At 42.7% G+C, this 13,080-nt stretch overlaps 1 protein-coding gene across 1 annotated transcript; it reads left to right on the forward strand.

Moving 5' to 3' along the window:
- Positions 1-1,358: 1,358 nt before the first annotated feature.
- Positions 1,359-12,802, forward strand: wdr77 (WD repeat domain 77). Its single transcript, XM_036560056.1, has 10 exons — positions 1,359-1,506; positions 2,420-2,605; positions 3,756-3,897; positions 4,251-4,300; positions 6,240-6,310; positions 6,444-6,498; positions 7,901-7,972; positions 9,028-9,136; positions 9,978-10,046; positions 11,196-12,802. The coding sequence occupies exons 1-10, from the start codon at positions 1,425-1,427 to the stop codon at positions 11,326-11,328; spliced, it is 969 nt and encodes a 322-aa protein (XP_036415949.1). The 5' UTR covers positions 1,359-1,424; the 3' UTR covers positions 11,329-12,802.
- Positions 12,803-13,080: the final 278 nt, after the last annotated feature.

A 13,080-nucleotide genomic window follows, 5' to 3' on the forward strand; every position in this document is an offset into this window, starting at 1 on the left:
CCTGAGGAACCAATTAGCAGACTGGCTAACACCGCTTAGCTCGCAACTGTTTTATTTTATTCTGTCATTTCTGAGACACAAACTCGTCTAATGTCTTAACTTTGTTGATTAGATGCTCTATGGTGGGGCCTGCTAGCTAGCTTAGCTCATTTAAGCTAACGTTCAGTGGAAGCTAATGGTTTAGCATAGCTTGCTAGTAAACCCAGTAACACCTCCAGCACTGGACGGTCTTTCTGACGAATATTGACCTGAAGCAGGTCATTTATATCTGACATTTGGTGTCTCAGCGTTCCAGTGAGTCCCCTTATGACTTAATAAGGTCACTCATTTTATCACCGGGATAGTAATTCACTACGTGGTGAACTTGGGGTGGATTTGAGACACAACTGTGTTAAAATATCTAGAAAGCTTATAGATTATATTAGATTAGAGCAATCATACCAAACAACATAAACGCTCTCTTAGTGCTTTAAACACTGTAAACAAACATAACTGAACTGCTGTACTGCTGTAAACAGAGCAGAGTGGATTACAGACCAGAATACTTGGCTGATAGTGTGCATGCGTGTGTTAATTACTCTGTATAAAGCCTTGATTTTAATAGTGATGATACCAAAACACTACTGCTAATAATAATAATAATAATAATAATAATAATAATAATAAATTATTATTAGTAGTAATTATACTGCTGTGCAGTAACTACACTACGGTGTACTTTAGAGTGCATATTATTATTATTATTATTATTATTATTATTATTATTATTATTTATGTTTCATTTTTTAGCCCGTTGTCAAGACTCACAAGCATAATCCCAACAGTCTTGCTAATCAACCACATGAATCAATTTAAAATTGTTGCTGGAATGCCAGTTTAGAGCTGCACTACAGCGCCGCTTAGCGGTGAAAGTCTTATTATAGTGTGTCATATTTTCTTTTACACACAAAAAAAAGAACAGATTCACCACCATTTACGTTAAATGCAATAGTCATATCAACAAATTAATAAATAAATTGATACATAAAAAGAAGTAGATAAATATTACATAGCTAATTTTCAAACATCACACTGCACCGTTTCGCCTCTGTCTAAAACGAAGTCAGGACTTTTATTTTGAAGCTGTTCAGACTGTCCACACGGTGTTTACGTCTTTTTAAATATAAGACCTTCAGGGTATCGTTACAGTTATACACCGTGAGATGCGCGTATTAACATTATTCTAGATAATACAGGTGATATAATAGAGTCACTCCTGAAATCCGAGAACTCTACATTTATTTTACACGGTTTATTTTCGCACGTCGATCCGGAACCGGAAGTTAGCGGGAGCACGCTGCTTCATTCATTCACGCGGAGGAGCAGAGAGACGCACGAGAGCAGACAGACAGACAGACAGACAGATCAACACAGTCAGCTGCAGCATGCTGACCGAGAGCCGCTGGTGTCCCGCGAGCGCGCCCGCGTGCATGGAGAGACACCTGGAGACCCTGCAGTACAGAACAGGTAAACCAGCGCGCGATCTAGTCTCACACTCACCTGCCTGAGACACGCGGACGCGCACGGAGCTCCTTATTCGAATTCCCCGGTCCACCTTAAACAGGGCAGCAGTTACAGGCGCCGGCGTGTAACTTCACTGCTGCAGCATTTAAGGTGGAACTGAAGATTCAAACGTGAAGCTGGCGGATAAGAATCCGTACAGGAGCTGAAGGTTCTTGTGGAATTTCTCGGTCCACCTTAAACGGTGCCTTGGCGCCAGAATGTTACTGCTGCTACCATTTAAGGCGGAACGGAAAAATCAAACACGAACTTGGCGGATAAAAATCCGTACAGGAGCTGAAGGTTCTGGTTGTATTTTCTGTTCCACCTTAAATGGTGCGTCTGGCGCCAGAATGGAACTGCCGCACCGTTTAAGGTGGAACTGGAGATTCCAGTCTTAAGCCTCGTCACTTAAGTTCGGCGTCTCAGTTGAGCTTTTGAGCCTGAAAGATCCTCCAAGCAGGATGTGGAGGTGAGACGCTGAGAGACAGACACTAATCTCTCTGTGTGTGTCTCTGTCTCTTTGTGTCTCTCTCTGTCTCTCTCTCTCTCTGTGTGTCTGTCTCTCTCTCTCTGTGTGTGTCTCTCTCTCTCTCTCTCTGTGTGTCTCTCTCTCTCTCTCTCTGTGTGTCTCTGTCTCTTTGTGTCTCTCTCTTTCTCTCTCTCTCTGTCTCTCTCTCTCTCTTTCTCTTTCTCTCTCTCTCTCTTTCTCTCTCTCTCTCTGTGTGTGTGTCTCTCTCTCTGGGTCTCTCTCTCTCTCTGGGTCTCTCTCTCTCTCTGGGTCTCTCTCTCTCTCTGGGTCTCTCTCTCTCTCTCTGTGTCTCTCTCTGTGTCTCTCTCTCTCTCTCTCTCTCTGTCCCTCTCCCTCTCCCTCCCTCAGATGGCTGTCTGCTGTTGGGAGCGTCCGGTCTGACGGGTCGGTGCTGGCTCGGTTCCCTCTGGGTGTTCAGCGATGCTAAGCTGGCTCCTAATGAGAGTTACTGTAAGGCGGGAGTTCAGACTGAGGCTGGAGTCACTCACGCTGAGTGGCTGACCAACAGAGCCATCGTCCTCGCCTCAGACTCAGGTACCCAGCACACACCTGAAAACAGTCCACACGGTCACTCTGACAGACTGTAATACATTACAGGAAGCGTAGGGGGCGATATGGCTTCTACTGTTTCATTTAAAAAGCTCTATAATGTTCATATGATCCACACAGTCACTCTGACATCCTGTAATACACTACAGGAAGTGTAGGGGGCGATATGGCTTCTACTGTTTCGTTTAAAAAGTGATTACTGGTTGTAAAAAATTAATTAATTTACTTTCTCGATTAATTAGCATAGTGATTAGTTTGCAGCGTGAATGATAAACAGGGCATTTACAGGTCATTACAAAGCAGGTTCTGCAGATTCTCCACAAGAGGGGGCTCAACTTGCTTCACTGAAAGGGAGGAAACCCACATCAGCAGGATCTCAGTGATGCGCGCAGATCTGAACCTACAGATTTCATGTTTGTGAAGTGACATTAAACGCTCGGTGCTGCAGGTTGTGAACATATGAAGTAAAAGGTTTTATATTAGCAGGCGTCGGCCGGACGGTGTGGCTGACATGCTAATGCTGCTCCAGTGATGATGTGAAATAGTCTGTCTTTACTGAAGAAACTGCAGTACAGAAGGTCACATCAACGCCTTTTACAGCTTCTGTGCCTCAGAGTTTCAGCAGAGCTGAGTGATATTAAACCCAGTGTGGGACGTCGACACCACCGTTAGCTTAGTGCTAACACAGACGCATTAGAGTGAACGTATAATGTGGACATTTCTGTGGTAAATAGCGTTTAAAAAAGTTTATGAAAGAATTTTCTAAATTTCTCAAAGGAGCATCAAAACCTGCTTAAAATCTCTTTCATGAATTTGCTGAACCTGCCGACTCCCTGATACATATTTTATGAAACAGACTTAGAAACACATTTTTTTATGCAATTTTTGGCCCATAAATTTGATTGTTTTTGCAGTTAAATCTGTTTTTAAAAATACCAGCTTCTGTTTATATTGTGTTGACATTTCATGTTGAACAGACTAATAAAATTGTCAGATTCACGTAGAATTTAATTATTTCCCAATTAACTCTCATTTAGCATATATGCATATTAATAAACCGTCGCTTGAAGTTCTTTTTTTTTAATATGTTTATTCTTAAAAATCTCTGATTTCTTGGTTAATTGTCGTTGTGTAGGTGCTGTTGAATTGTGGGAGTTGGCGGAGGACGAGCGTTTGTTGGTGAACAGGTTCACTCGGCACGAGCACGATCACGTCGTCACGGCGATCAGCCCTACGGCCGGCGCCTGCCACGCGGTCAGCAGCAGTATGGACTGCAGGTCAGCAGGGGGCGCTCTGAGCGTGTCTGATTGAAGTCGACTCTTAGCTAATGTAGCTAACAAGTAATGGAAGCTAATACTAATGAAGTTGGCTTCATGTTCTCCAGCTTCTTATTCAGATCTTCTGTTCCACCTTAAATGGTGCAGCAGGGACATCCTGTCGTGTCAGGGCAGCATTTAAGGTGGAAAGGAAAATCGTTTTTATTTATATTCAAATTTATGGATAAAATCTCCGTCAGATTTACATGGTTTCTCTTGTACACAGCATTATCGCTCTTACGCGCCTGTGTGAGCTGAAAGTCAGGTTACGGTGTGAAACGGTGATCTGAGTGTGATTTTCTGTGTGTTTTCAGGATTAAAGTGTGGGATCTGAGTCAGGAGGCGGTGATCAGCTCCTATAACGGTGAGAATAATCCTCATACACTCCACAGTCCACTGTATTAACGCGCACACACCGTACTGACCCTGCTCAGTGTTAAAGCTGCACTGCGCACTGGAACTGATCTTTTAGCTTTAATAAATGAACAGTGAATTTTCTGAGCCTGACTGATATGAAAATTGTGGCCAGCCTCAGATTACGCAGATGAAAATCCTGTTACCTGCTAATGTCACTGATACAGTTTTGTATTTTAATGTGTGATGCTGCAGTAGTTTTAGTGAAACTGATCTCTTTATCCCTAAAACTGGCTGCTTTTATTACTGTGCCTTTAAGACGGATATATGTAAATGAGCTCTTTTCTGATTGGGTGCCCTGTATTGTGTTTCATTCAAAAAGCAGTCCACTGTGAACGGTTGAATGGGCGGGGTTATGCTGCTGTAGGCTGAATTAGCAGATGCATATAAAAATGTTGGTTTTTGTGACATCACAAGAACACTGAACCCAAACCAGATTGCAGATTCGTTTCTGTATGTGGAGTTTATGAACTGAAGAGTGAGAGCTTTAACAATGTTTACATGCTGCTATTAAAAAAACGAAGCGAGGGACACTCAGTTTTCCATGATGTGGGCGCTTCAAAGCCCTAAAGTAACCCGAACAGTCGTTCACGGCAAGGAGGTTTAAGGCCGACGCCTCTTACAGCTCATATAGAAATTAGACCTTTTATTCTGTTTATGTCTAAATGTTTGTGTGATTAAACAGTTCCAGCTGTGAGCAGTAGGGGGCGCACTGCATTTTATTCTTTTTCTGTTTTCACATGTTAAAGCAGTTCTAGTGTTGGTCAGTAGGGGGTGCTTTTTAAGAGCCTGCCGCTCTGGTTCCTCTCCGACTCTCTGCTGGAGCTGAGTTTAGAGTTATTTATTACTCAGACTGTAAAACTTCCAGAGATGAAGTTCCGCATTCAGACGGCGAAGAAACAATAAAATGGAATGAGACTAAAAGCTGCAACAGGCTGGACAGCAACCAACATAAACTCAGACGGAGGAATGTTTTTATTATTCACGCTGAATAACACAGAGACTGCAGTTCCTCTCTCACAGTAACCTTTACAGAACCTGTAAAGAACCTTTACAGAGCTAATCCAGCAGAAAGAGACCTCGGTTTTCTCCTTCCGGCTGCGGTTCATCATCGCGACCTGATGGGTTTTAAATATAATCACCAAAAAACACTTAAAATGAACAGGAATGCATATAACACTGCAGATGTGGTTAAAGGGGAATGCCACCCAATTTTCTAATTTTCGAGTGGTTTGGTGTGAAATGGTTCAGATGTCTTTACAGTGGTGGTGATAGGAACCAGGGGTCGCCATGACTACAACACAATATAGACATTTTATTTACTATCCAGAACCACCAGTGAACCTACACGAGTCTTCTGAGTCTATATGGAATGTTGATGATGGAAAATAGTGGAAAATCTGAAATAATAAGTTTTCTTTGGGGACTATTTTGCCTCGCAGCTCCCTGCATGTATCCCTCCACCATGAATGGAGTTTAAGTTCTCTAAACTATCATAAAACAGTGTCTCAGTCATCAGGCAGTGAATTCATAACCATTTCATGTAGGAACTTTCTGTGAGGGAGCTTTTAGAGGTGGACGTCTGGTTCCTATCACCACCACTGTGAACCGTTCTGACTCGGTAAGTTTATCTAGAACAGAGCGTTTCACACCAAACCACTCTGAATGAGTTCCTCTTTAAAGTTAAGCACTTAAAAATAATTATTAAAAGAATGCAGTAAAACAGTAATATGAGTTTATTTTCCTACTGTTTTTCACATCGTTTAGTACTCAGACTGCTTGTGTTTTTATGTTTACCTCAAATTAATATATTTTAAATGTTCTGTTGAGACTCTGAGTGACTTATATTCTCTCTCTCTCTCTCTCTCTCTCTCTCTCTCTCTCTGTAGCTCACTCCATGCCGGTGAACAGTGTTTGCTGCAGCCCAACAGACGACTCACTCTTCCTCTCCTGTGCTCAGGTCATCATCACCTTTATTTATACCGATGATTCCAGTTCACAGTGATTGATTTTATTTTGTTTTAAATAAAGCTTATTATTAATTTTTTATTTTCTCTTTCTCCTCGTGTGACGCTGATGTCTCTGTGGTGCAGGACGGGCGTTTGTTGCTGTGGGATCGCAGGAAACCCAAACCTGCGTCTCGATTAGGTAAACGCTGCACGTTTAAAGGACCGATATCCTACATTTTTACTGTACTTCATTTCTTTTTTCTGTCAGCTCCACTTAGTTTATGTAGTTTTATGAGCCAAAAACTACAACCATAAAAACCACAATTCATTTCTGACTGTATTCTCTTTATCCCTCACAGGCAAACGGGCTGTTTTTGTTACTGTGCCTTTAAGACTGTTGTAAATGTAAATGAGCGATGTTCTGATTGGCTGTGCCTCGTTCAGAAAGCAGTTTGAGCTGAAACACTCCTTTAAGCGTTGCTGGGTGGAGCTAAACCACTGCTGACTTTGTGGATATATGTAAATGTGTTGGTTTCGATGACATCACAAAACACTGAGCTTAAAACAGCTGTTTTTGAGCTTAGTTCAATTCATGAACTGCATGGACTGAAAAGTAAACAGTATGTTTAGAAAATTTAATAATAACTTTAATTTCTTGTTTTTTTTCTTCATATGGGCCTTTTAACTTTTTAATTCAGGACAGTTAATTTTATTGATTATATTATTATTAATTATTAAATTACAGCTAAAGTGGAGCGTTTGGTGGGGCTGTTTCTGAGGCTGATCCTCTCAGGCGCTCAGGCGAAACTCAAACCTGCACTGATGATCATCCAAGCAAAAAAACAAATAAAATGTGTTTGCCATCTTTCATACACCACTAGTTCACTCCTGAACCCCCCCCCCACTTACCCCCCCCACCCGCCAATATCAGACACAGCCACTCCTGAAAGAGGTGTGCTGAGGTCGTAGCGTCATGAAGTTTATTCACAAAGAATTTACGAGTTTAAACTGTCCATCATTCTTACAGCGCTAATAAAACAGGGCGGATAAGCCCCGCCCCCTTTTCAGCCTCACTGAGGATGAATAGTTCCTTCTGGTTCACTTCAGGGACACGAGGAGGTCTGTAACAGTTGCACGGCGGGGTTTTTCATCCTGATCTCGATCTGCTGTCTCTGTATGGCACAGTCGATTATTACAAACAGTAACTTCAAGACATTTTCCTGAACTTAGAAAAGAGCAGGAAACTCACTGACTCGGAAGTCAGTGAGCAGATATATGAATATTATATAAACCAGTACTGTGTTCAAGGTACTGGTTTAAGGTTTTTTGATCAGTTTTACCAGTTGCAGTTAAGCAGTCCTGACAGTAGGGGGTGCAGTCCCCTCTTCATTCCTGCATCCCTGAACTGCCCCTGTGTGCTCACTTCTCAGTCCGACAGCAGAGCCTCAGATTAAAGCAATGCCGTCCGGCTCGTCTGCAGAATAACTGCATAAACGTCGTGGATGTTTCAGATTCCTCTGCTGACAGTGGCTCCTGTCGCTGTTCTGGTTCTGCAGCTCGGTGTTTGTTATAGCTGTGTAATCTTTCTGTGTCTGTTTCAGACGTGGTCTCCCCCAGCTGCTGTCCCACTGCTGTTGCGTGGGACCCTCATAAGACCACCACAATCGCATATGGTACTGAACACAACTACATTACCCACAAATCCCTGCTCTGTACTTCTCCCTCAGTTAACTACTCGATACAGCACCATTGCATACAGTACTGTCCCCATCTAAATTACCCACAATCCCCTACTTTGTACAGCGTCAGCATAACAGTACTGTACACATTACCCACAAATCCCTACTGTATACAGCAAGATCACATATGGTGCTGTACACAACTGCATTACCCATAATTGCCTACACTATACAGCCCAATCATATACAGGGCTGTACACCACTATATTACCCACAATCCTCTGTGCTAAACCAAACCTGTATAGAATTGGGTATTATGGGTAAAGGAAATAATAATAATAATAATAATAATAATAATGAAACATTTTTTTTATTATTATTATGTACTACTTTACCCATAATTCAGTTCTGTACAGCACAATCATATACAGTACTGTAGACAACTACATTGCCCATAATCTCCTGCGGTAAACAGAACCTTTTCCTGCAGTACTGTACACAACTATTTTACCCATAATTCCCAATTCTATACAGCACTATAACATACAGTGCTGTAACCACTACATTGCCCATAATCCCCTGTTCTATACAGCTCTTTTGCATATAGTACTGTACACAACTACATTACCCATAATCCCATTTGGTAAATAGAACCTTTTCATGGAATACTGTCCACAACTAATTTACCCATAGTTCCCTGCTTTATACAGCACCATCATATACAGTACTGTACACAACTACATTGCCCATAATTCCTTGCTTTATACAGAAACTTTGCCTACAGTTCTGTACACAACTATAGCTGCTACAGTACTCCATACATGATTGGGCAATGTAGTTTTGTATGCACAGTCCTCTAGCATATACTGCACCACGGCATACAGTACTGTACAGAACTACATTACCCACAATCCCCTTCATACCTAAAACAAGTATACCTAATACAGAAATAAGCAAAAGTGTAAAGTGCAATACGGCACATTTCGGTGAGTGTACATCACTTACAGTACTGTACACCGCTACATTACCCATAATCCCCTGCTGTGTAGGTGATGAGCTGGGCAGGGTGACTGTGATGGATTTCCAGGCTGCAGGCAGCGTGCAGACGATGACCACACACAGACGCAGAGTGACCGGCCTCGCCTTCTCTTCACACAGGTACACACACACCTGCAGCGCTGTAGGACTGTCGCTACAGGGCTGTGGGGGCCGTTAGTGTTTGTTTACCTTATTGAAAGTGTTTTTTTGGTAGTTTGATGTAAATAAACACTGTTATAGTTACATATCCTACTTTCAGTCGCCACTGCACACAGTCCATATGTGGGAACTACACTGCAAAAACTGCCTCCAGCAGTCTAGCCCCGCCCACTCAGCCCCCAGTAGTTTAGCCATGTCCACTCAGCCTACAGCAGTTTAGCCCCCACATTCAGCCTACAGCAGTCTAGACCCGCCCACTCAGCCTACAGCAGTCTAGACCCGTCCACTCAGCCTACAGCAGTCTAGACCCGTCCACTCAGCCTACAGCAGTCTAGACCCGTCCACTCAGCCTACAGCAGTCTAGACCCGCCCACTCAGCCTACAGCAGTCTAGACCCGCCCATTCAGCTGTCTAGCCCCCACCCATCCAGCCCATGACAGTTTAGCCCCACCCATTCTCATTGAGGTGATGGTGTTTTTGCAGACAAACTCTAGTAGTGCTTTACTGCAGCCATTTACAACAGAGCTCATTTACATATATCAGTCTTAAAGCTGCAGTATCAGAAACAGCCTGTTTAATTGTAAGTGATGAAGAAAAATGATCATGTAGAAATAAATTATGCCTGTTTTGTGTAGAAACACAATAGAATCACACAGTTATTAATGCAGTAGAATATGAGCTCTTTAATAGTGCTGTGTGGTGTTTTTGTGCAGTGTGTCCTTATAAATGTGTGTGTGTGTGTGTGTGTGTGTGTGTGTGTGTGTGTGTGTGTGTGTGTGTGTGTGTGTCTCTGTGTGTTCAGTTCTCCTCTGTTGGCCTCAGTGAGTGACGACTGCTCCGTCGCCGTGGTGAACGCACAGCTCAGAGAAATGTGAGTATAGACACGCCCCCGTTTATCTGATTGGCTCTTTAATCGTACTGAACTGTAGATACAGTCAGAATGTCAGAGTGACCTTCACCCCACTGTCCCTCAGCCAGACGCTCTTTATAAACTCCACTGCACAGAACAGCAGAACCTTTTAGCACCAGAACACTGGAACCGTGCTTTTTCCATCAGTCCAGTACTGAAGGGTCCAGTTTTATAAAATTCTGTAATATTCTTAAATTACACTGGTTACCAGTCTGTTTCAGAATAGACTGTAAGGAGCTGTTACTGCTCTATAAATGTCTGAATGGTCAGGAGCAGCGTGTTTATCTGACCTGCTGCAGAGATGTGAGCCGAGCAGAACTCTCAGATCATTAGGAACTGGTCAGTCAGTCCTGCTGAAGGTGGAGACTAAACATGGAGAAGCAGCGTTTAGATACTGTGCTGCTCTTAAATGGACCCAGTGGACAGAGAGCATTAGAAGAGCCGACACTGGACACTTTAAACCAGCCTGAAAACGTTCCTGTTAGAGCTTTCGGCTCAGTTTAAGCTCTGCTGCTCTTCTCTCCTCTAACGTGGAGCTGAACGATTTGGGGAAAAATATCTGATTGCAGTTTTTCTGATTAATGACCGCAGTTTAAATTGCGATCAACTGAAGTCCAGGCCTGTTATTTTGGCCAAGAAGACCAGAACATCCACCTTTTCTGGTTTAGTGTTGAACACTGAACATGTCAGACTGCCAGTTAGTTGTGGTTGTGATGTCACAGCATATATAGGAGTTTGGTTGCCTCTGATTGGACTCATCTGAGTTCACAAGCTCTGATGTTAAGCTAATGTTTCCTAATTAAGGCGACGCTGTTTAAAACGTAAGCTTTAATTAAAATTTCACCGTTAAATTGGTTTTCATTATAAAACGATTGATCTTCCAGCCCTTCTCTGACGCCGCTCTGTCATCCTCATTTCATCTTTAATCTGATTCTAGTTCACTGACAAGCGTTGAAATGTTAATCTGTTGTTTTAATCATGTTTTAATTCCTATTCTGTGTATTTTTAAATGTTAATTTGAGTTTTTGTTCTATGTTCTCATGTGTAAAGCACTCTGAGTGACCGCCGTGTATGAATGCTGCCGCATGAATAAACTTGTTGTTTGTGCAGTTACCGGGACGTTCGGCACCAGGACTTTGTGCGAGGGGTGTGTTGGGTTCCCGGCGGCTCAGATGTTCTGACCACAGCTGGGTGGGACCACCAGGTTCTGCAGCACAGCACGGGCCAGAAAACTACTGCATAAACGAGCACTCTCCATACATGCGTCCACCCAGCGTCCACTGTTATGCTGTGTTTACATGTTGGCGATAGACGGATGACGCAAACCAGATATTCTCTTGTTTCCAATGGAAAAATCAACCACTTCCAGCAGCAACGTTCCGCAGAACGCAGCAGGAATCGGTTCAGTTTTCCCAACTTTTGCTGCCGACTGCAGCAGTAAAATAACCGCATGTTGCTGTTTTTCGGACGTCAGGTATGCCAAACGTCTCGTTATTAAAGTCCAGATGACCTCAGTGTTATACAACAGAAAATAAACATCATACACTGCTAGAGCTCTCAGGGCTGGACAATACGACAGTATATATCATTATCATGATCAATTATGTCACAATACCGTTTATTTCTGAACATATCGTGTGTGTTGTCAGTGCTAACTGCATGTTTCATTATATAGAGAGTAAAGTTAGTTTGTTTAACTGGATTTAGTGACAAATACTGAATAAAAGTCACTGTGTTCACAGCTTTCGATGGTGTTTTTAAAATGCAGGCTCTTTTTTCTCTGTTCCAGCTGATCAGACGTCTGAAAAAATAAATATTGTGACATCATGTATCGTTAAAGTTTCTGAAGTATCGTGATATTATGTATTTGCCGTATCGTCCACCTCTAAGAGCTCTACTCTGATTATCATCCCTTTTTGCCGGGAATACTGTCCCCATGCCAGCGATTGTGTGCCTTGATTCCGGCCGTAGCTCTGCTCTGAGGCTCGGAACGACATTTCTAACGCCATCATGTAAACACAGCATTAGAAACAGCTACGTCCACTCACTGTCCACTTCATCAGCTCCACTAATAATATAGGTGCACTTAGTTATGGATTGTAATTTATCTGTGAGCCTCTGTTTATCCCTTTTATCAGTGGTCAGAACACTTCAAACACTGTGTCCACTCCACAGTTACAGCTCAGTGTCACTGCTGGGCACCCATAATAGCCAGCGTCCTGTGGGCAGCGTCCTGTGACCACTGATGAAGGACTAGAGGATGACCAACACAGACTGTGCAGCAGCAGACAAGGTAGGAGTGTCTAATAGAGTGGACAGTGAGTGGACACAGTGTTCACCACTATTTACAGGGTAAATAATGGCTGCAGAGGAACAAAGTGCATCTGTGTGGTCCGTGGAGCTGATAAAATGGACAGTGAGTGACCGGATAAAGTGGACACGTTGACACGCTGGGAGACGATAATCGTCTTACTGGAACCGAAACAAAGTTCTTTGATAGAAATCTGTAAAGTGTCTGTAGAGTTACTGTATCTGGAGGTTCATCAGTTTCTGTCACTCACAGTGAACTCTCTCCTGATCTGGGGTCAGCTTTCACCTTTAAAGGGGAATTCCACCAAAATTCCTCCTTAATTTAGTGTGTGAGGTGTAAACAGAGAGATTCAGAGTGGTTTGGTGTGAAATGGTTCAGATGTCTTTACAGTGGTGGTGATAGGAACCAGGGGTCGCCATGACTACAACACAAATATAGACATTTTATTTACTATCCAGAACCACCAGTGAACCTACACGAGTCTTCTGAGTTTATATGGAATGTTGATGATGGAAAATAGTGGAAAATCTGGAATAATAAGTTTTCTTTGGGGACTATTTTGCCTCACAGCGCCCTGCATGTATCCCTCCACCATGAATGGAGTTTAAGTTCTCTAAACTATCATAAAACAGTGTCTCAGTCATCAGGCAGTGAATTCATAACCATTTCATGTAGGAACTTTCT

The sequence above is a fragment of the Colossoma macropomum genome, unplaced genomic scaffold (assembly GCF_904425465.1).
Source record: "Colossoma macropomum unplaced genomic scaffold, Colossoma_macropomum, whole genome shotgun sequence".
NCBI classification, from domain to species: domain Eukaryota; kingdom Metazoa; phylum Chordata; class Actinopteri; order Characiformes; family Serrasalmidae; genus Colossoma; species Colossoma macropomum.

Coding starts and splice junctions, on each gene's coding strand:
- wdr77 (XM_036560056.1), top strand. CDS start 1,425: ATGCTGACCGAGAGCCGCTGGTGTCCCGCGAGCGCGCCCGCGTGCATG. Junction 4,301..6,239: donor GGTGATCAGCTCCTATAACG/GTGAGAATAATC, acceptor CTCTCTCTGTAG/CTCACTCCATGCCGGTGAAC. Junction 6,499..7,900: donor CAAACCTGCGTCTCGATTAG/GTAAACGCTGCA, acceptor TGTCTGTTTCAG/ACGTGGTCTCCCCCAGCTGC.